The sequence below is a fragment of the Sinohyriopsis cumingii genome, chromosome 4, assembly GCF_028554795.1.
Source record: "Sinohyriopsis cumingii isolate HCF-2022 chromosome 4, ASM2855479v2, whole genome shotgun sequence".
NCBI lineage: Eukaryota > Metazoa > Mollusca > Bivalvia > Unionida > Unionidae > Sinohyriopsis > Sinohyriopsis cumingii.
In genome coordinates this window covers 22,941,551-22,964,021 of record NC_142964.1, presented here as the reverse complement: position 1 = coordinate 22,964,021, position 22,471 = coordinate 22,941,551, and the positions used below count along the sequence as shown (strand labels likewise).

The window sequence follows — 22,471 nt, the reverse complement described above, 5'->3', positions numbered from 1 at the left end:
ATAAGCTAAAAATAGATTTTGTGCATTAACACACACACACACAGAAATTAACCTTGAACAAAACCGTGTACCAAAAAAGACCAAAAACTCACGTGACAACATATTTATCGCTTCCTTTATAAAGAAGGCATTTCACCCACTCGACAAAAATTTTGTCTGCATAATTAAATTGCACACAGTTAGCAACATCTGAAAAAATCATTCCTAAACATTAACATGTCATCATGTAAACAAAGATGTATTATTTTAGAAGAAAGTCAGTCATTCTACTCAATGACATCGAGTGAGGTGGGGAGGGGGGACTTGCCGAACAATTTTATGTAGAAAAGACTTGAATAAAACATTTTTATATTGAAAAGACTGGAATAAACAACGTTGTAACCGATAAGGAGGTTATTCAGCAGCAGTGAAAATGAAGCAGACTGAAGGAGAATTATGTATGTGCCAAGATTTAAATGTAGTTTTGAATGATTTTGCAATGTGCATGACAACAATATCCGCTCACGTATCATGCTTAAGTCAAGAATAAGAACTATTAATGTATATTCAGTTGAAATAAGTCTATTGTTATAACAAAAAGAACCTTTTAATAATTAATATTACTTTTAAACAAAGATATTAAATGAAGATATTAAATGCTTTGAAGCATGTAGCTTTCTTACTACGTACATTATATATACTTCTCACAAAAAATTTAGTCTCCCTCTGGAATGGCCACCCATTTTATATGGCAACTTTCCTGCTGCAGAAGGGGTGGCCGTATCAGACTTTAATTTTCCACAATTTAAAAGTGTACAGTGATGAAAGAAGGTTTGATGTGAAATTTATAAGGTTTAAATAATTAATAATCCTCAACCAGAGAGTAACCATACCAGCTTAATGTTTCAAAGACTGGAAAAAAATAATTTCCACACACCAACTGTGGTTCTTGACCATGTACCTTGACCACTCTTAACAATAAATTGGTTGAGCATGTGCTGAGGAGTATTCCCACCAAGTTTAACTGGAATTGACACAGCATGTGCTCCTACCAAGTTAACTGCCACTGACACAGCATGTGCTGAGGAGCATTCCTACCAAGTTTAACTGGAATTGACACAGCATGTGCTCCTACCAAGTTAACTGCAACTGACACAGCATGTGCTGAGGAGCATTCCTACCAAGTTTAATTGGAATTGACATAGCATGTTCTCCTACCAAGTTAACTGGAATTTACTCAGCATGTGCTGAAAATCATTCTTACCAAGTTTCATTAAAATCAGCCCAGCATGTAGTGAAGATCATTTCTTCCAAGTTTTTAATTCAAACTGAAATTGCCCCAGCATGTGCTCAGCAGCATTCCTCCAAGTTTCATTGGAAATGACCCAGCAGGTTTTGAGAAGTTGAGAATAGAAATGTTGACAGATGAGACACAACGGACAACAGATGATGCATGCCATATGCAAGCATATATTGTAAGCCCACTCAGCCTTCTGGGCATGCCATATGCAAGCATATACCATAAGCCCACTCAGCCTTATGGGCATGCCATATGCAAGCATATACCATAAGCCCACTCAGCCTTATGGGCATGCCATATGCAAGCATATACTGTAAGCCCACTCAGCCTTATGGGCATGCCATATGCAAGCATATACCATAAGCCCACTCAGCTTTATGGGCAGGTGAGCTAAACACTAATTATTATTAAGCTCTGGAAGAGTTTGTATTAAGGAGTATTAACAGAAACCAAACAATTACAATTAAGTACAGATGAGAGCATAACAAATATGCCACAACATCCTCATTCTTACCTCTTTGTACGTGACAACCAACAGCAATGACTTCATTAAATTGCAGTACTCGAGGATCATCAACAATCACAATATCAAAGTTTCCTCGTGCACCATAACTATACTGTCTGATTGTCTTGCTGCAGTCCCAAACAACATTAACCCCTAGGTTAGATGGAAACAGAACTATATTAGAGCAGACAATATTTACGACAAGCATTTCTGAGGTACTGTGCCCATTATAACTAAATTTAATCGCTAATATACCTGCACTGTAAGTATATACATATTCAGCACAAGTCTAAGAACAAAAAAAAAAACTGAAAAGTTCTAGTTGTTTGATTTACTTATATTTCTATGTCCCATGTGTCAGAACTGAAATGTTTTTCATCCACTCAATGAAATATATCCATTATTCACTCCTTTCAAGCAGATATCCTCTATATAATAGAACTTAACATTGTCCTACAATATAATCATGAGTTTCCTTCACAAGAAACTGAGATAATGTAAACTTGATTCCAAATTTTTCCACTTTTCTCCAAAATCAAATGCCAGGCTGTTTCACCAATCTCATAAAGTCACTTAGAGTGAAGAATTTACTACAGATGTTATATTACAAAGCTTTTTGATATTCAAGCATTTTAAGTTTCTGCATACCCAATGTTTTCATCTTTATATACAGTACACACAAAATGTAGTGACCAATCTCCACTCATGTCTGTGTTGCATCCACTGAAGTACACCATATTACAAGGCAAAATCTTCAGGATTTGCAGGTGGAGTTGTGTCTGAGCTACACTGTGTTATTGGGTAATAGACCTAATTGATTCATCTTTAGTGGTATAGAGGTAATCCATGAACTGGCCAGGTAGAATCCACTCCTGAAGTGGAGTTAAGTGAAAGTTATGCCTGGACAGAAAACTACACTCAACAACACTCCACCAGCATCAGTGAAATATGATCAACTGACTTCAAGTGTACTGTATAGTCAAAACTATATATAAAGACCATCCTTGGTACTTGCAGAGTGAGGTCTTTAGGAGTTGCTGGTCCTTTATGATGTGAAGGATTATCAAAAATAAATTCTGATTGTAGTTTTGTGCCTCTACTTTTTGGCAATAAAATCAATGCACAAGAGTATATTTTTGGAATTGCTCTGACCTATATTTCAGTGGATCAAGGGATAATTATTTGCACAATTTCTTCTCATGTCATTAGCTCAGTTTAAGCCATAGAGAAGTTAAACCACGGTTTGAATTCAACTCACATTTCAGAATAAGAAGGTCAGAATGACTTCAAGGGGCTGTCTAATTTTGTTAACATAATCAATGTAATGAAATATTAAGACAAGTGAATGCTACCAAACCTGACCAGCATTTTATATGTACACCTCTTGAATATTTATACAAAGCATTTTTAATCCCCCTTCCCACCCCACCCAAACAAATCTGAATGCTTATTTTTTCTGTTTTTAACCCAATACTGAATAAATCATGTTCTGCATTTTGGTGTTCCGGGTATGTGCAATATGAAACATAAAGCAGCAGGCAAAAGCATTAAGGTCCAGCAAGGATTCCGCAGCAAAACACTCAGAATCCAGCAATTATTCCAGAGTCTGATTGGAAAACAAAACCTGTAAAACCTAAGTAACAAGATGGTGTTTTGGGCCATTTCAAGAATTTTCACAAGCAATTTAAAGAGACATTAGTGAATTAGTGAAATGTAGTTCATGCTTGCAAGGGATTGTCTCACAAGTATGAACCATTGTGGTAGCTAAAACTTAGGGAGAAAAAAAAACTTGTGTCTGATACTAAACAGAAATATGCAAATATAACTAATCAGGTTCAAGTGTATGCATGTTAAAATTTATAATTTTTGTTACAATTATTTTTAATGTTGTTGAGAGAGAGGCAAAGGAAGTTCATATGCTCAGTTGCAAAAAAGTTAAATTTATCTAAAATAGATAATTGTAAAGCACTATTCATCACCATGATGTCTTTATTTGGTCTTGGAACTTCTGCATGGTATGTTTTGGAGTGGGTGAGGTACCAGCTGGAGGAGGAACCTCTGCATGGTATGTTTGGAGTGGGTGAGGTACCAGCTGGAGGTATGTTTGAAGTGGGTGAGGTACCAGCTGGAGATATGTTTGGAGTAGGTGAGGTACCAGCTGGAGGAGGAACCTCTGCATGGTATGTTTGGAGTGGGTGAGGTACCAGCTGGAGGTATGTTTGGAGTGGGTGAGGTACCTGCTGGAGGACAATAGCAAATGGATTTCAAAAATGAAGACAATCATGTTTCATAGGTCCTGGATCTTGCCCAACATAAAGGATATCCTTAATCTTTTCTGTGAGACTCCTGTAGCAGACAGAATAGGTACTCATTCTCTTCATCAATGTATACTGTGGCTTTAATCTCGTAGCAGACAGAATAGGTACTCATTCTCTTCATCAATGTATACTGTGGCTTTAATCTCATAGCAGACAGAAGAGGTACTCATTCTCTTTATCAATGTATGCTGTGGCTTTAATCTCGTAGTAGACAGAATAGGTACTCATTCTCTTCATCAATGTATACTGTGGCTTTAATCTCATAGCAGACAGAAGAGGTACTCATTCTCTTTATCAGTGTATACTGTGGCTTTAATCTCGTAGCAGACAGAATAGGTACTCATTCTCTTTATCAATGTATATACTGTTGCTTTAATCTCGTAGCAGACAGAATAGGTACTCATTCTCTTTATCAATGTATACTGTGGCTTTAATCTCGTAGCAGACAGAAGAGGTACTCATTCTCTTCATCAATGTATACTGTGGCTTTAATCTCGTAGCAGACAGAATAGGAACTCATTCTCTTTATCAATGTATACTGTGGCTTTAATCTTGTAGCAGACAGAAGAGGTACTCATTCTCTTCATCAATGTATACTGTGACTTTAATCTCGTAGCAGACATAAGAGGTACTCATTCTCTTTAACAATGTATACTGTGGCTTTAATCTCGTAGCAGACAGAATAGGTACTCATTCTCTTTATCAGTGTATACTGTGGCTTTAATCTCGTAGCAGACAGAATAGGTACTCATTCTCTTTATCAATGTATACTGTGGCTTTAATCTCGTAAGCCTGGCTTGATAGTTGTGGTCTCGGACAGTTAGCCTGAGACAAACTGCAATGAATATTTTCAATTGCTGCTCTAAAAATTAACTCTTTCCATTCTATTGTGAGTAAGCTCATTGAGGTTTTTACTGTACTCACTAGGGGAGGTTATTCTCCTTTGATATGGCTTCCAAGCTTGCATATATTATATTAAGAAGAACAGAAGATGTAGTATTGTCCTTGGGCATACTGTGGTACCTGCCAACAGAATACGCCATTAAGTTTGGACCTCTCAACTGAGCAGGTAGATGGGTAACCAACATGGTTTGTGTCAGTGGGATGGCCTACTGGATGGAAAGCTGTTGGCAGCATGTATGGACTAATTTTCACATTTGTCCATAACATGCTATATAAAATGGGACAGTCAACTGGTTTGCAACACAAGTCATCAAAACAACTGGTTTTGGGTAACTTGCAGTTATGAATGGCCTGAGAGCTTGTCGGATTGGCTGGCTATTCAGCTACTGGTGATAGACGCCTGTGAGAGTGGAATCAATCTCCATGTGCCCAGACTAACAGGCACTCAGGCAATGCTCAGGAAAGCAATGCCCCATGTCCACTGGCCTGCCATAATATCAGTGCAAACTCTCCAATCACTTCAGTGTCCAAACTGAAGTGATGTGATGAATTGCAGGAACAAATTCCCCGAAGCCAGTAACTGAATTGTATTCTCCTGAATATGCCACCTCATTTGACACTCAAACAGTGACTGGAGTGAGTTTAGTATAAATACATCCACTGCAACCCATTCTCCTGCTTCAAGTTGGCCAGCTGTGATGGTTGATGAAGATAAGGTTCTAGAAATCTTAGAGTGGGAGGGACCATTGTGGTATCCCCCATTATGCTGGTACGTGATGAAATATTAATATAAACGCTCAAAACATTGCATTACATTATTTACACCTTCAAGAGTCTATTACGATTATTTATGTCACAATATCCCCACATGACAGATCTTACTATTCAATCTTATATTTTAAAATAGCCTATTCATGTGACCTAGCCCATCCAGTGGGAAATAACTTCATTCTTCCAAGAACCCACCTGACCATATAATGGGATACAACCTGAAGCTTGTTAATATATTTACTAATAAAATTCTTATTAGTAGCTATAAACATGTACATAGCATCTATTTATAGAACCTATCCAATTTTATGCTCTTAATATCTTACAATGGAACCAATGCACATATAAAACTTCAACTAAAGATAATGACTACAACTATCTGTCAGGAATAAAATTTACAAAAGTTAGAGATATATGTAACACCAACTAGACAGCATAAGAAATCTTCTGGTGAAAATCTCATGTCAATATTACTTTCCATTCAGGAGGAAAAGCAATTTAAAAAAATTAAAGATGGCTGCCATTGTGCTTGCAGAATTATTTTGAAAGAAGGTAGGAAGGTGTACATATAAAGATGATCCCAAATGAGACTGAGAATTCACTGCCCCAGTCCTTCTGATCTGGTACTAGAATGACACATAGCATGGGAGAGGGAGGCAAATCAACATTTCTGTAGGTGATGAACTCCTCCACCCCAAGGAAAATGATGTCAGACCATTGTAAAGGATGTTAGCAGAAGGTCTTGCTCCTTCTTCTGACTCTACAGGTGGGAAGAAGCAGGGGACCCTATTAGAGGGGAAGAAACCATCACCGTTTGTTCCTTTGAGAACTATTTTGAGACCACCATGATGGGAATGACACTGTCTTCCAATCATCTATCTCTGGTGATGTCAAAATGGGGTTGCCGGCATCCTGAAACTGTTTAATAAGGATCATGGGACTAACCCTGCTAGCTGTTTTCCAAGGTGCATCTTCACAAACCAAGGTTCTGATGTGATTACCCCATCGACACCTTGGTGCATTGAGCAGATATTTCTGTGCTTTGAGTCTGTGAATTTCATTGGATGTGGCAGCAACTGTAACTGAGACTAAGGACTTGAACTAATCTAAAAATAGAAGGTATTTTCCAACTCGATGTAGAAGATTACTGTCTATTTATGTCTGGTTTTGTACTAAATGTAAAACAAACATATTATTAATGTTGTAAATTATCTGAATAGTGAGAGAGAAAAAATTAAAAATGTAATGCTTTTAAGTAGACACAGTCCCTTGATTCCTCACTGCAAACCACTTGTTATACCATATCACTGTAAACCACTCATTACACCATATCACCTAATAACAATGTAGCTATGATTATGAATTCCTATAACTTGGCTAAATCTAATTTTACTGTTGCTTCTTAATTTATTTCTCTTGATTTCAGTTCTTGGTTGATGAGAAGATTGATATTCAATTTTAAAATCATTAGATGCTCTATTTTTGTGTTTTTTCTGTACAATGCCCCCCCAGAAGCTTACCATATGGAAAGACTTTATGGTGACATCTTGAGTGTGACAAGAAAACGTTAATAATACTGAATTCTGATAGGAGCCAATAATTCTCCACTATAAGCCCATACAAGATATTAAGTTCAAACCTTTACACAATGTGTTCAAACTATTTTTGTACAAAGTTTTTTCCCATCATGAGACCACCCTACTTGTCCAATAACTTAAAATTTGAGCTGCTGGAACCGTCATAAAATAAATAATGTAATACAGGTATATGAAGGTCACATGAGGGATGCCAAAGTGTCAGGTGGGCCAGATATAAATGAATAACTGTATTTATAAAAAATATTACAAAAATCTCTAGCATGTCCAACAACAGTTCCCACTCCATTGTTATCTTCATTCCCTCTGTTCCAGTCTGGTCCACGGCGAACACGATGTCCAAGTTTGGGAAGGTTATTCTCTGAATTGGCTCTTTCTTGATAAACAACTTCATTAGGTTCCACCTCATTTACACTCCTGTCAGTTCTCTCATCCATTCCTGCCAGTGGATCTTCTATTGCATATTCATAATGATGCTGTTCCAATGCATCCCTGGCAAGGTCTAGGATGACTTCCTAAAACAAGATGAACAATGACAAATAAAACCAAGATATGGAATAATCAAAAAATGTGGGAAGCAATACTTAATGTGTAACTATGGGTATACACAAACACAATGAATACTTCCAAGGATCCTAAATCTTCGATCAAAACAAATGCAATGTTTCAACTTTTTCTCAAGAAGCAAGCTGCATATACAGATAGACTCACGGATTCTGCAATTTTTCATGCATCTTAAACTGGACTCATATACTGTACCACAATATTTTTTAAGACACACAGCACCACAACTACTGGTTTATACATAATTTAAACTGTTGCTCTTAAAGTAACTGGACCAAAAACATTATCCCAGTCTGATACTTACTGTAATTGAAAAAATCACATTATTCCAGTATGATACTTACTGTAATTGGAGAGAAAAAACATTATCCCAGTCTGATACTTACTGTAATTGAAAAAACACATTATCCCAGTCTGATACTTACTGTAACTGGAAGAAAAAAACATTATCCCAGTCTGATATTTACTCTAATTGAAAAAAAAACATTATTCCAGTCTCATATTTAGTGTAACTGAAAAAAATTTTTTTATTCCTGTCTAATGCTTAGAATAATTTGAAAAAACATTATCCCAGTCTGATACCTGAGCAATTTGAAACCAAAATTATCCCAGTCTGATACTTAGAGTAATCGGAAGCAAAACATTATCTTTCTCTGATACTTAGATGAATTGAAAAACAATATTTTTCCCTGTCTGATTCTTAGATTCTTAGACATTTATATAAAAGAACTGCCTTGTGAAGATCTATCCTGTCATATATTGTTTACCATTTAAGTTCTGTAAATAATGCTTTTGAGGGATGATCAATAGATGCATCCAATATTACACGTGCTGCTCATTTCTTAAGTTTATAAATGCTGCCAAGCTGAGATTTAGCACAGTTTCCCCATACATTTGAACAATAATCCATTGTTGGAAGAATATATGACTTGTAGTATAGATTGCGAGTTATCATAGGCAAATATTTCTTGATTCTGCTGAATAGGGCAATTCTGGATGACAGTATTTTACAAAACTTATCAATATGGTCATTTTATAATAAATTATTATATACGGTCATACCTACAAGCTTTTCATGTTTGACATTTTTTAGTGGATGATTATTTATTGCAAGAGATAGTTCTGGGTTCCATGACTTGTGTAGCTTTTGTGATGTCCCCAAAATAATACATTTTGTTTTAACTTCATCAATTACCATCCTATTTTGTTGTGCCCAGTTGATATACATTTGAAGACAAAATGGGTATGTGATAGGCCTAACATACATTTGAAGACAAAATGATAAGTGATAGATCTAAAATACATTTTAAGAAAAAAGGGATATGTGATTAAGGCCTAAATTACATTTGGAGACAAAAAGGTATGTGATAGGCCTAAAATACATTTGAAGACAAAAAGGGTATGTGATAGGCCTAAAATACATTTGACAACAAAAAGGGTATGTGATAGGCCTAAAATACATTTGAAGACAAAAAGGGTATGTGATAGGCCTAAAATACATTTGAAGACAAAAAGGGTATGTGATAGGCCTAAAATACATTTGAAGACAAAAAGGGTATGTGATAGGCCTAAAATACATTTGAAGACAAAAAGGGTATGTGATAGGCCTAAAATACATTTGAAGACAAAAAGGGTATGTGATAGGCCTAAAATACATTTGACCACAAAAAGAGTGTGTGATAGGCTTAAAATACATTTGAAGACAAAAAGGGTATGTGATAGGCCTAAAATACATTTGACCACAAAAAGGGTATGTGATAGGCCTAAAATACATTTGACCACAAAAAGGGTATGTGATAGGCCTAAAATACATTTGACCACAAAAAGGGTATGTTATAGGCCTAAAATATATTTGACCACAAAAAGAGAATGTGATAGGCCTAAAATACATTTGAAGACAAACATGAAAGTGAATTACAATAAGCAACATCATCCAAGGAAATGAGAGAAAAGTATTCTGTATGTGTCTGTGACTAAAGAGGCAGAATGGGATCATGTTCTTTTCAATTCTGGCATTCTAGTACTAATTGGAAAAGGAAATAATTACACCAGATTGGGACTAAAAGTCATGGAAAAAGAAAGCAATATTGTAGTTACATATATTGTATTAATGCTGTTTAATTTAATATAATACCTTCTCTTTGAGTAGGGGACTTCCACCTTCATTGAAATTCTCATGAAAGGATATGAAATTAGGATGTGTCATCTACAAAAAACACCAAACATGTACTGTAAATCACAATACTCTTAGTGTAATAAAATTTAAGTGGATCTTTCAAAATTATAAGCAAACACATAATTCAGAATATTGCTGTAAAATATCATCTACAAGTCTACCTGGTAACCCATGGTTTAATCCTAGTATAACAAAATTATGAAATGTAACTAATATGTAACAAACTTTCATAACTGACTGTCCAGGTAGATATGATACTTTTTGTTTTTTTCATCGTAAAATTTAATGAGCATGAAATTTTAGTGAGAAATAGCTTGGTCGCCGTATTTCACAAAATTCAATGTTATTCAAAAGTTCATGATTCACAGTAATAATAAGAACAAAAGTAACAATAAATAGAGGATCTGAAATGGATAATGATTTAATCATAATATTTTTCAATGAGTTTCATAAATTTAATATTAAATCACTAATCATTTGAGATTTTTTTATCACAGTTTTTATTTCAGTGGAAATTATTTAGATAGAAAGAAGAATGAATAATTTAGTTCATTCTGACAGACATTGCACCTTTCATTTGTTGTGCATACAAAATAGTCCCAAAGTTAAACTAGTATTAATGTTTAAAAATAGATTATACTTTTCTTATGATCTATAAGTCAAAGAACAAGCATCCTTCCAAATAAACAGGACATTTTACACAGACAAAATCATTTTTCAACACAGAATGTCCAGTGCTTGTGATGTCACACTGTCAGATGCAGTACCGGTTAGAATGCAGTAGGCGGTCCATGTTTATGTAACCTGACACGTCACTTTCACAACTAAACATTACATTGTTGCAAAACCCTTTTGAAAGGTTTCCTGGGTGCAGAAATTTCCATATTTACTGTATTTGTGAATAGATATTTGCAGTAGTTGACTTGGAAGGGCAGACTACTGAATATGTAAATAAATTTCATTTTGAGTCAGAATTACATCATATATTTGCCACATAAATACGCAGTGGTTGGATAAACTTCTATCAGTTTGGGGGACCAATTTATGTTCATGTTCTTCTGTGAATAGAGGTGAGTTTATTTACTTCTGTAAGTTAACATTTAAATCATGCTTGTAAATAAGGCGAATTCCATGCTTCAGATTTACCGCCCCCCCTCCAACCCCAAGTTACACATTCGCTATGACCTGAGCAGCACCCTTAGTTTTACTTGCTGCTGTTGCACTTGTCTTGGAGTTTTAGCCATTTTTCATGTTATGATGTTATACATTACATACAAGTCCCTGTGGTAGTAAATTAGCCATTATCTGACAGACGAGACCATTTTTCTCCAATTCCTTTTGCAAATCAAATCAAAAAAGGGTGACCAAAATGTTTATTGACAACTTTCCAGAATGCAGGGTTTAAAAAGTATCCCCATGATCATAGCCAATCAGTAAAGAGAATACTGCACAATGATTTCATGGGCTTATTTGGACCAAACAGAATCACATAAAGTGATATGTTCACATGTTAAAATATCAAAACTATGAAACTGTACACACTACAGGCAAAGTGTACTGATTATGTGATAAGTCGGGGGAAAAAATGACAGATTTCATAAGGAAAATCACCGTGAAAACATCTAATGATGGATAACAAATAACTGTATTAAACACGGGTTATGAAACAATCTGCATTTTCAGGGACTTACCATACTGCCCTGAAATTTACCTTTATATAAATTTTAGAAGTATCACAAGTTTTAGTTGAGAACATACTCAAGTTGAAAAACTGTATCAAAGCTGGGTAAAGTAAATCAATCATATTTTTAAAAACTTTGAGATATTTTACACTTAATTAAATTTATTACAACCTCAACCAAACATGAATTTAAAAACTATTTTGCATTGTTTCACTCAATTTACCATCTCCTGAATCTCTTTATTTGTATTAACTCTTAAAATAAAACATTTCTAGTACAAACCTGAACATCACTGAAATGAAACAGTAATTACCGTTAGCTTTTTCTGTGTAAAGGTATTTTCTTCAATAAATTTGGTTAAATAACAGCTGAAAATATTGCACAAGCTTGACATGCACTAAAAATAAAACCTATGTAGAAAATGAAGTAAAATCTCTCTATAAAGGCCACTTTGTATATTTTGTACTCAATAGACAGGTGGTTTGAGTTTAAACATTTAGCCCTAATTATCAACTGTTTTAACTGAGAGAGGGACTATGCATTTAACAGTTTGATGTAAATTATACATAGGGAAATATAGTAAAATTCAAAAGCTCTCACCGCTTCTTCTAAAGTGACCACCCGATTCTCAGGGACTGTCAATTCATTCCTGCATTCTATCAATTTTCCTGCCAGAATCTGAAAATTGAAAGCAAGTATTAAAACTTCATATCTTAAATAAGATGACCCAAGTTTTACTAAATCTCTCAAAAATATTCCTTAAATGTGAGATTTTTGCATTATATCTTGCAGTATTCCAGACAAAAGTGGGAACTTTGTGATAGGACCAGATAATATAAGGAATGAAAAATAACTCCTTAGATTTAAAACTATATACATGAGATTCATTCTATTCTTTAAATATTTTAAAAATATTTATTGAGGAATCTTTATTTTTCTGAGATATACAAGACTAGTTTCAGGAAAATGAATAAAACTAAAAATAAATAATAAATACAATTTTTTTTTATTTAAAAATATTTATTATGACTGTATTTTAATCCTTAATGACCATCTAAAGTTCTGTGAAAAGTTCATCATTACAACCCAAGCAATTAGATATTTAAAAAATAAATTAAAAGAAGAGAATTCATGAAATTTAATGAAACTGGGATAAGAACTTGGAAAAGAAAGTTTAACTTTATTTCTTTCACTGTCCTTACTCTACATTTTATTGATTAAAATCCAGATTGGTGAGATCTCCCCTTTAAACCTTGTAGTAATAACCTTGTAGCAATATACTTTTAGTAATAACCTTGTAGTAATAACCTTGTAGTAATAAACTTGTAGTAATAACCTTGTAGTAAAAACCTTGTAGTAATAAACTTGTAGTAATAACCTTGTAGTAATAACCTTGTAGTAATAACCTTGTAGTAATAAACTTGTAGTAATAATCTTGTAGTAATAAACTTGTAGTAATAACCTTGTAGTAATAAACTTGTAGTAATAACCTTGTACTAATAACCTTGTTGTAATAAACTTGTAGTAATAACCTTGTACTAATAAACTTGTAGCAATAACCTTGTAGTAATAAACTTGTAATAACCTTGTAGTAATAACCTTGTAATAATAACCTTGTATTAATAAAATGCTGAAGATTCAAGCCTACTATTGTGTAGAATTTCCCCACATGTAGGCTTCTTCTGAAAATATGAATTTATGTTTTATGGTAATAATTTACAGCTAAGTAGTAAACCTCATTCTTTTAAATAAAGTAATCTACACAACCAAATATATACTGGTTCTATAGTTCATAAAATAACTACTTGCCTATGATGAAAAAGAAGCATATTTTTTGCCTCTTCTATAATGAGATCCACACCTGTCTCTGTTTCAAGGGGGTTGATGAGTTATCAGGGGATGAGAAACATGGGAACAGTGTATATACATACCGTAACCTCTGTTGGTATATTGGTATGTTTGTCTATCATATCACCTACCTACCTACCAAGATAAGAAACTGATAAAGTCAGGTGTTCAGTCTGTCTCAGAGATTTATTTGTTGATCACTGTAATCAGTGCTATCAAAGATCCTTAGTTATAATGGCTCATGATTAATTGAGACAGTTTATTAAAAGTTTCTATAACGTTTTGTTTGTAAGAAGAAAGATGCAATGTTATACATGTGTAACTGACCAATCAGAACCCTCTGTGCATGAGTCATAGTTCCACTGGTACCATCTACAGGCATCTGCCTCTTTGATACCACTCTGTGTTAAGACCTCACAGTAGTTGTTTGTATATATTAAAGTTACTGATGGTTAGAACACAGCTTCTCATCCTATGTTTTAATGCAAAAACACAATAAACACTAAATACTGCAGTCACCAAACTCTCAGTCAGTCTAATCATGGAAATCAAGAAGTCCAAGCAATGCATCTGAATCCCCCACTCAGTCAGTCTAGTCATGGAAATCAAGAAGTCCAAACAATGCATATGAATCCCCCACTCAGTCAGTCTAGTCATGAAAATCAAGAAGTCCAAGCAATGAAATCCAAAATGGAAGGTGATGACGTATGCTGGGGTCGGCGTCATACTGATGTGTCAACAGTTTTTTGTTGAATCACAGAAAATAATATTCCAGTATTTAATTCTATGTAAATTTCGATAACTGTCTTTGTCCAAGAATTAATTTAGAGCACTAGTATTTCCAGGGAAAACAAACTTGTAATCCAAATAAATTAAATTAAACAAAATAATTATCCCAAAACTGGTCACAACATAAAACACTTTAACTTCTCAAGTGTTAAGGCACTAATGACTATTCTTTTTCAAAACATCAATAGTAAATCTAGCTAGATTACAAAACAGATGCCCAGATGTGGGTCAGTCCTCTGGAACTGATACATGTTTTTTGACGCATGGGCCTGATATGGCCTTGATTCCACTTTCTGAATCATACTGTGAGAAACAATGTTTTTAAAAATTCACAAAACTGTCTAATACAACTTTTACTGGTTCTGAATCAAGGTCAGGAACTAGGTCAGCATTAGATACAAAGTTTCTATGAAGTTGTTTACATCAAAAATATAAAAAAATCAGTCAGAACTGAACTTTATTCCAGTAAATAAAGTTACATTACAATAGAAAGTAATGGAATAAAATAATTTAAAACTTACAAACAAACAATTAAATTAAACAAATATAAATTAAATCAAATAAACATACCAATATCTACCCATCAGTTTGTCCTTCTATCAAAGCCAAATGTCAGTTTAGTATACTTACGTTTCTCTTTCATATGATACAAATCAATTTCTCCATTAAGTTTTTAATGCCCTTTCTTAACAAATAAATTTACATGTAGTGTATTACTATTTTAAGTATACAACATAAACATTTTTGTTAGCACCTAAAAATTTAGTGAGCTGTTGCACACACATACACACAGTAGTACATATCAATGCCAGAAATAGTAATAATTGACCCTCAAACATTTCAACCACTATAAGAAGGCATGGCATTAAATCTCATTTACAAATGTCCCCAATAGTCCATCATTACACGAGTCCTCAACAGTCCCTCTTTACAAAGATCATCAATCTACCAAAGCAACATTTAGGAAAAAATTTGGGGCAAATTCAAGCATCAGTTATAACATTTTATTTTGATACTTTTTGGGGGGCAGAATTGAGAAAGTAAAGCAAAATGTACTGGGGCATTTCTGCTGAAAGATTTCAGATATTCAAATTTGGAGAAAAATTTTTTGTAAGAAAAGCAAGAATAGACCTCAAAAAATAAATTACTGATAAATGGTGCCATAGCCCCCCGAGATAAAATTGGGATGGGCCTGGATCACACTAAATTGGGTAAATATCACTTCTACCATGCTCATTTATTTAACATATTCTGTGTACAATATTTGTTAAGGACACATCCCATTGTACAGCAACCAAACTCAAAATACACTACACTTTATCTGCCAATAAGCATGTTACAAATTAAGTCACTGCTCAAGTATACTCCAAATTGTTTCCATCAACTTACATTGTGTTTTGCAAACTTTGCAAGAAGTGCTCCATTTTCGAAGGAGTACATTCTTCCATGAGTAACTGATGCAATCATTTCCATTAATGTCTGAAATTATAAACATCATCAGGTGATATTTCTACCTTGAGGATATATGTTACTGAATAAAATATAATATCTCTAGTTCCAATATATATATATATATATATATATATATATATATATATATATATATATATATATATATATATATATATATATATAGAGAGAGAGAGAGAGAGAGAGAGAGAGAGAGAGAGAGAGAGAGAGATGAAATTGGTAATGGCACAATTACCAGTTTCCAAACCATATGAGCAAATATTGCTTTTTGACAAAGAAAGCTATCAATAAACATATAACATACAGCTAAGAAAAAAGACTAACTGTTTGATCATCCACCTACAGCTGCTGTCTGCCTAATAACCCAATGCAAGAATACTTGGCCAAGAAACCTGAATGCCTAATAACCAAATGCAAGAATACTTGGCCAAGAAACCTGACTACCTAATAACCCAATGCAATAGTACTTGGCTAAAAAACCTCTTGGCCTAATAACCCAATGCAATAGTACTTGGCCAAAAACCTGTCTGCCTAATAACCAAATGCAAGAATACTTGGCTAAGAAACCTGTCTGCCTAATAACCAAATGCAAGAATACTTGGCCAAGAAACCTGACTGCCTAATAACCCAATGCAGTAGTACTTGGCTAAAAAACCTCTTGGCCTAATAACCCAATGCAATAGTACTTGGCCAAGAAATCTCTCTGCCTAATAACCAAATGCAAGAATACTTGGCTAAGAAACATGTCTGCCTAATAACCAAATGCAAGAATACTTGGCCAAGAAACCTGACTGTCTAATAACCCAATGCAATAGTACTTGTCTAAAAAACCTCTTGGCCTAATAACCCAATGCAATAGTATTTGGCCAAGAAACCTGTCTGCCTAATAACCCAATGCAGCAGTACTTGGCCATGAAACCTCTCTGCCTAATAACCCAATGCAACAGTACTTGGCCAAGAAACCTGTCTGCCTAAGAAACAAATGCATGAGTACTTGGCCATGAAACCTCTCTGCCTAAGAACCAAATGCAAGAATACTTGGCCAAGAAACCTGGGTCAGTAGGATGTTATCTGTTGAAATTTGCTCCAATGCTGCTTACTGCATATAAATCTTTACATCTTCATCCAAATTTGATGGCATCAGAATAACTTGCCCAATATTGAAATGCCAGTTTTTAGGATGCTCTTTGTCTAAGTTGGTTAAATACTGTTCAGCACTATTTTATTTAGCTAAAACTGTGTCTACATTCTTCTGTTTCTAATAAAAGCAACCATATTGTGAAAATTAATAATACATTTTCAATAGTACATAAAGTTTTCTGACAAATTGGAATGTAAATTAATGAAAGTTTTACCCATGCTCAAAAATATGTAATTGAATAGAAGATCATCAAATGTAAAACCACTTGATTTTAGCAGAGTTCCTTTAGTCCTGCAAGCTTCCTTAATCTTTCTACCAGCAGTAGATATTTCTCCAAGAGGTCACCATATTCCCACTATTTAGCCAAAACAATTTCTTGTCATGAACAAGTGTGCAGAGGCTGCCAAAATAATTTTGTTTTCAAGGTGTAAAACATTTAGAGTTGAACTATTACTATTACTATTACTATTACTATTAATAGGCCAATACATTTCAGGAGTGAGGCCCACCAGCTTTTTACTGTTGACATTGTTTTGACTATTGGGGCACATGTGTACAGGAATGTTACTTACTAAACTAGCAAACTCCATTAAAACAGTCATTTCTCTAAGACAACTAGACCTTTGTGAACACATATCTCCAAATTCTAGAATATTTATCCAAACAAAATGCAAAATGAGAATTGACAATGGTATTCTTTATTTGCAAAATAAAATGCTAATATATCATGTAGTGTTTTTTATTTGCAAGTGTCACGAAATGCCCAATATGGCTCATTTAGTCTTCCTAACTTTTCATTTAAATCAGGTTGTCTTGTTTCACGCGCCGTAATATTTCTGTAAATGTAATTTTTCGTCGTATCTCATGATGCTTTTATTGCTCGCGCAGCACGTGCGAAATGTATTATTGCGCACTACTATATATATCGGGTAGAGATATTGAAGGACACAGCCAATATAGAGGGAAGCTCTAAACATATTCAGCTGTCAGGCAGGTGCCATTGTAATTTCGTTAAAGCCAAACAGTTGGGTGAGTCGAACGTTTTTTAGTCAACTCTTTTTATTATTTACAATAATTATTCAGTTTCGTAAAAGCATGTTCATTGTTGTATTATGTGGTCACATCGTTTATCGTATTTGCAATTCAGTTTATTAAGATATAACCTAGGCAATGTGGTAGCGAGTTAATTTCATCTAGTCGCTATCACGACTAATTTCAAAAACATGTTATGTATGTATTAATGTCATAGCATTACGTATATTTGTTTTTATTGCATAGCATTCCTATGTCATACTTCGTACCTATCATATATTCTTAAAGTAGTTGCAACAAAACCCATTCCAATTAAACTGGACTATTGGAAAGGTGTTTATTTTCCATATTCAGCTCGCTGGTTATGAGCAGCCGGATGGGCTTGTGAATACCATGACGTCTGGTGTACCATTACTAGTATAACCCACCAATTCAGTGCCAGCATACGGGTACAAGTGCGGAGGGGAAAGTGACCATGCCAGAGAGAAGGCCGTGTCAACGTGTATTTTCCAATCAAGTAGTGTTTTGACTACAAGTAAAGGACAATAACAAGTAGTGTATTGACTACAAGTAAAGTACAATAACAAGTAGTGGTTTGACTACATGTGAATCATGACAGTAGTGTCTGACTACATAAATGTTTGCAACCGGTAGTTGATTATATGGGTTTGCAACAAGCATTTGTTTATATGAAAGTTTGCTAGAGATATTTGTATACATGAAGTTTACGTGGAGTTTCTAGAACTTTTTGACTACATGAATGTGACATAGTAGTCAAAGTATATTTCATATATGTTTTATATTCATTTTATATGCTTTTCTGTGTTATTTTCATATCATTAGTACCAGTGTTTAATATATTGTCATTTGTCATCCGCGAACGTGTTTATTGTTTCTTTAAAACCTTGCCCGGTCTCAAAGGGTCAGCTCGACTACATTACAGCAAGCAAGAATATAATAAAACCTATTCTACCTAGCCCACTTCCTAATGGAATTAATGATTAAATGTGCCAAGCAAGAATATAATAAAACCTATTCTATGTAGCCCACTTCCTAATCGAATTAATGATTAAATGTGCCAAGCAAGAATATAATAAAACCTATTCTACCTAGCCCACTTCCTAATGGAATTAATGATTAAATGTGCCAAGCAAGAATATAATAAAACCTATTCTACCTAGCCCACTTCCTAATGGAATTAATGATTAAATGTGTCAAGCAAGAATATAATAAAACCTATTCTACCTAGCTAACTTCCTAATGGAATTAATGATTAAATGTGCCAAGCAAGAATATAATAAAACCTATTCTACCTAGCCCACTTCCTAATGGAATTAATGATTAAATGTGTCAAGCAAGCATATAATAAAACCTATTCTATGTAGCCCACTTCCTAATGGAATTAATGATTAAATGTGCCAAGCAAGAATATAATAAAACCTATTCTACCTAGCCCACTTCCTAATGGAATTAATGATTAAATGTGCCAAGCAAGAATATAATAAAACCTATTCTACCTAGCCCACTTCCTAATGGAATTAATGATTAAATGTGCAAAGCAAGAATATAAAAAAACCTATTCTACCTAGCCCACTTCCTAATGGAATTAATGATTAAATGTGCCAAGCAAGAATATAATAAAACCTATTCAACCTAGCCCACTTCCTAATGGAATTAATGATTAAATGTGCCAAGCAAGAATATAATAAAACCTATTCTATGTAGCCCACTTCCTAATGGAATTAATGATTAAATGTGCCAAGCAAGAATATAATAAAACCTATTCTACCTAGCCCACTTCCTAATGGAATTAATGATTAAATGTGCCAAGCAAGAATATAATAAAACCTATTCTACCTAGCCCACTTCCTAATGGAATTAATGATTAAATGTGCCAAGCAAGAATATAATAAAACCTATTCTATGTAGCCCACTTCCTAATCGAATTAATGATTAAATGTGCCAAGCAAGAATATAATAAAACCTATTCTACCTAGCCCACTTCCTAATGGAATTAATGATTAAATGTGCCAAGCAAGAATATAATAAAACCTATTCTACCTAGCCCACTTCCTAATGGAATTAATGATTAAATGTGCCAAGCAAGAATATAATAAAACCTACTCTACCTAGCCCACTTCCTAATGGAATTAATGATTAAATGTGTCAAGCAAGAATATAATAAAACCTATTCTATGTAGCCCACTTCCTAATGGAATTAATGATTAAATGTGCCAAGCAAGAATATAATAAAACCTATTCTATGTAGCCCACTTCCTAATGGAATTAATGATTAAATGTGCCAAGCAAGAATATAATAAAACCTATTCTACCTAGCCCACTTCCTAATGGAATTAATGATTAAATGTGCCAAGCAAGAATATAATAAAACCTATTCTACCTAGCCCACTTCCTAATGGAATTAATGATTAAATGTGCCAAGCAAGAATATAATAAAACCTATTCTATGTAGCCCACTTCCTAATGGAATTAATGATTAAATGTGCCAAGCAAGAATATAATAAAACCTATTCTACCTAGCCCACTTCCTAATGGAATTAATGATTAAATGTGCCAAGCAAGAATATAGTAAAACCTATTCTACCTAGCCCACTTCCTAATGGAATTAATGATTAAATGTGCCAAGCAAGAATATAATAAAACCTATTCTATGTAGCCCACTTCCTAATGGAATTAATGATTAAATGTGCCAAGCAAGAATATAATAAAACCTATTCTACCTAGCCCACTTCCTAATGGAATTAATGATTAAATGTGCCAAGCAAGAATATAATAAAACCTATTCTACCTAGCCCACTTCCTAATGGAATCAATGATTAAATGTGCCAAGCAAGAATATAATAAAACCTATTCTATGTAGCCCACTTCCTTATGGAATTAATGATTAAATGTGCCAAGCAAGAATATAATAAAACCTATTCTACCTAGCCCACTTCCTAATGGAATTAATGATTAAATGTGCAAAGCAAGAATATAAAAAAACCTATTCTACCTAGCCCACTTCCTAATGGAATTAATGATTAAATGTGCCAAGCAAGAATATAATAAAACCTATTCAACCTAGCCCACTTCCTAATGGAATTAATGATTAAATGTGCCAAGCAAGAATATAATAAAACCTATTCTATGTAGCCCACTTCCTAATGGAATTAATGATTAAATGTGCCAAGCAAGAATATAATAAAACCTATTCTACCTAGCCCACTTCCTAATGGAATTAATGATTAAATGTGCCAAGCAAGAATATAATAAAACCTATTCTACCTAGCCCACTTCCTAATGGAATTAATGATTAAATGTGCCAAGCAAGAATATAATAAAACCTATTCTATGTAGCCCACTTCCTAATCGAATTAATGATTAAATGTGCCAAGCAAGAATATAATAAAACCTATTCTATGTAGCCCACTTCCTAATGGAATTAATGATTAAATGTGCCAAGCAAGAATATAATAAAACCTATTCTACCTAGCCCACTTCCTAATGGAATTAATGATTAAATGTGCCAAGCAAGAATATAATAAAACCTATTCTACCTAGCCAACTTCCTAATGGAATCAATGATTAAATGTGCCAAGCAAGAATATAATAAAACCTATTCTATGTAACCCACTTCCTTATGGAATTAATGATTAAATGTGCCAAGCAAGAATATAATAAAACCTATTCTACCTAGCCCACTTCCTAATGGAATTAATGATTAAATGTGCAAAGCAAGAATATAAAAAAACCTATTCTACCTAGCCCACTTCCTAATGGAATTAATGATTAAATGTGCCAAGCAAGAATATAATAAAACCTATTCAACCTAGCCCACTTCCTAATGGAATTAATGATTAAATGTGCCAAGCAAGAATATAATAAAACCTATTCTATGTAGCCCACTTCCTAATGGAATTAATGATTAAATGTGCCAAGCAAGAATATAATAAAACCTATTCTACCTAGCCCACTTCCTAATGGAATTAATGATTAAATGTGCCAAGCAAGAATATAATAAAACCTATTCTACCTAGCCCACTTCCTAATGGAATTAATGATTAAATGTGCCAAGCAAGAATATAATAAAACCTATTCTATGTAGCCCACTTCCTAATGGAATTAATGATTAAATGTGCCAAGCAAGAATATAATAAAACCTATTCTATGTAGCCCACTTCCTAATCGAATTAATGATTAAATGTGCCAAGCAAGATATAATAAAACCTATTCTACCTAGCCCACTTCCTAATGGAATTAATGATTAAATGTGCCAAGCAAGAATATAATAAAACCTACTCTACCTAGCCCACTTCCTAATGGAATTAATGATTAAATGTGTCAAGAAAGAATATAATAAAACCTATTCTATGTAGCCCACTTCCAAAAAGAATTAAT

At 33.9% G+C, this 22,471-nt stretch overlaps 1 protein-coding gene across 1 annotated transcript in view; it reads right to left on the bottom strand.

Moving 5' to 3' along the window:
* LOC149800808 (uncharacterized) overlaps window positions 1-22,471 on the bottom strand; it is a 101,324-nt gene that overhangs the window by 17,850 nt on the left and 61,003 nt on the right. The window contains exons 13-17 of the mRNA XM_089954800.1: window positions 15,820-15,909; window positions 12,394-12,471; window positions 10,070-10,141; window positions 7,622-7,886; window positions 1,794-1,937 (exon numbers count right to left, since the gene is read on the bottom strand). Of these exons, the coding sequence (XP_089810926.1) occupies window positions 1,794-1,937; window positions 7,622-7,886; window positions 10,070-10,141; window positions 12,394-12,471; window positions 15,820-15,909 (649 nt within the window). The remainder of the gene's footprint in view (window positions 1-1,793; window positions 1,938-7,621; window positions 7,887-10,069; window positions 10,142-12,393; window positions 12,472-15,819; window positions 15,910-22,471) is intronic.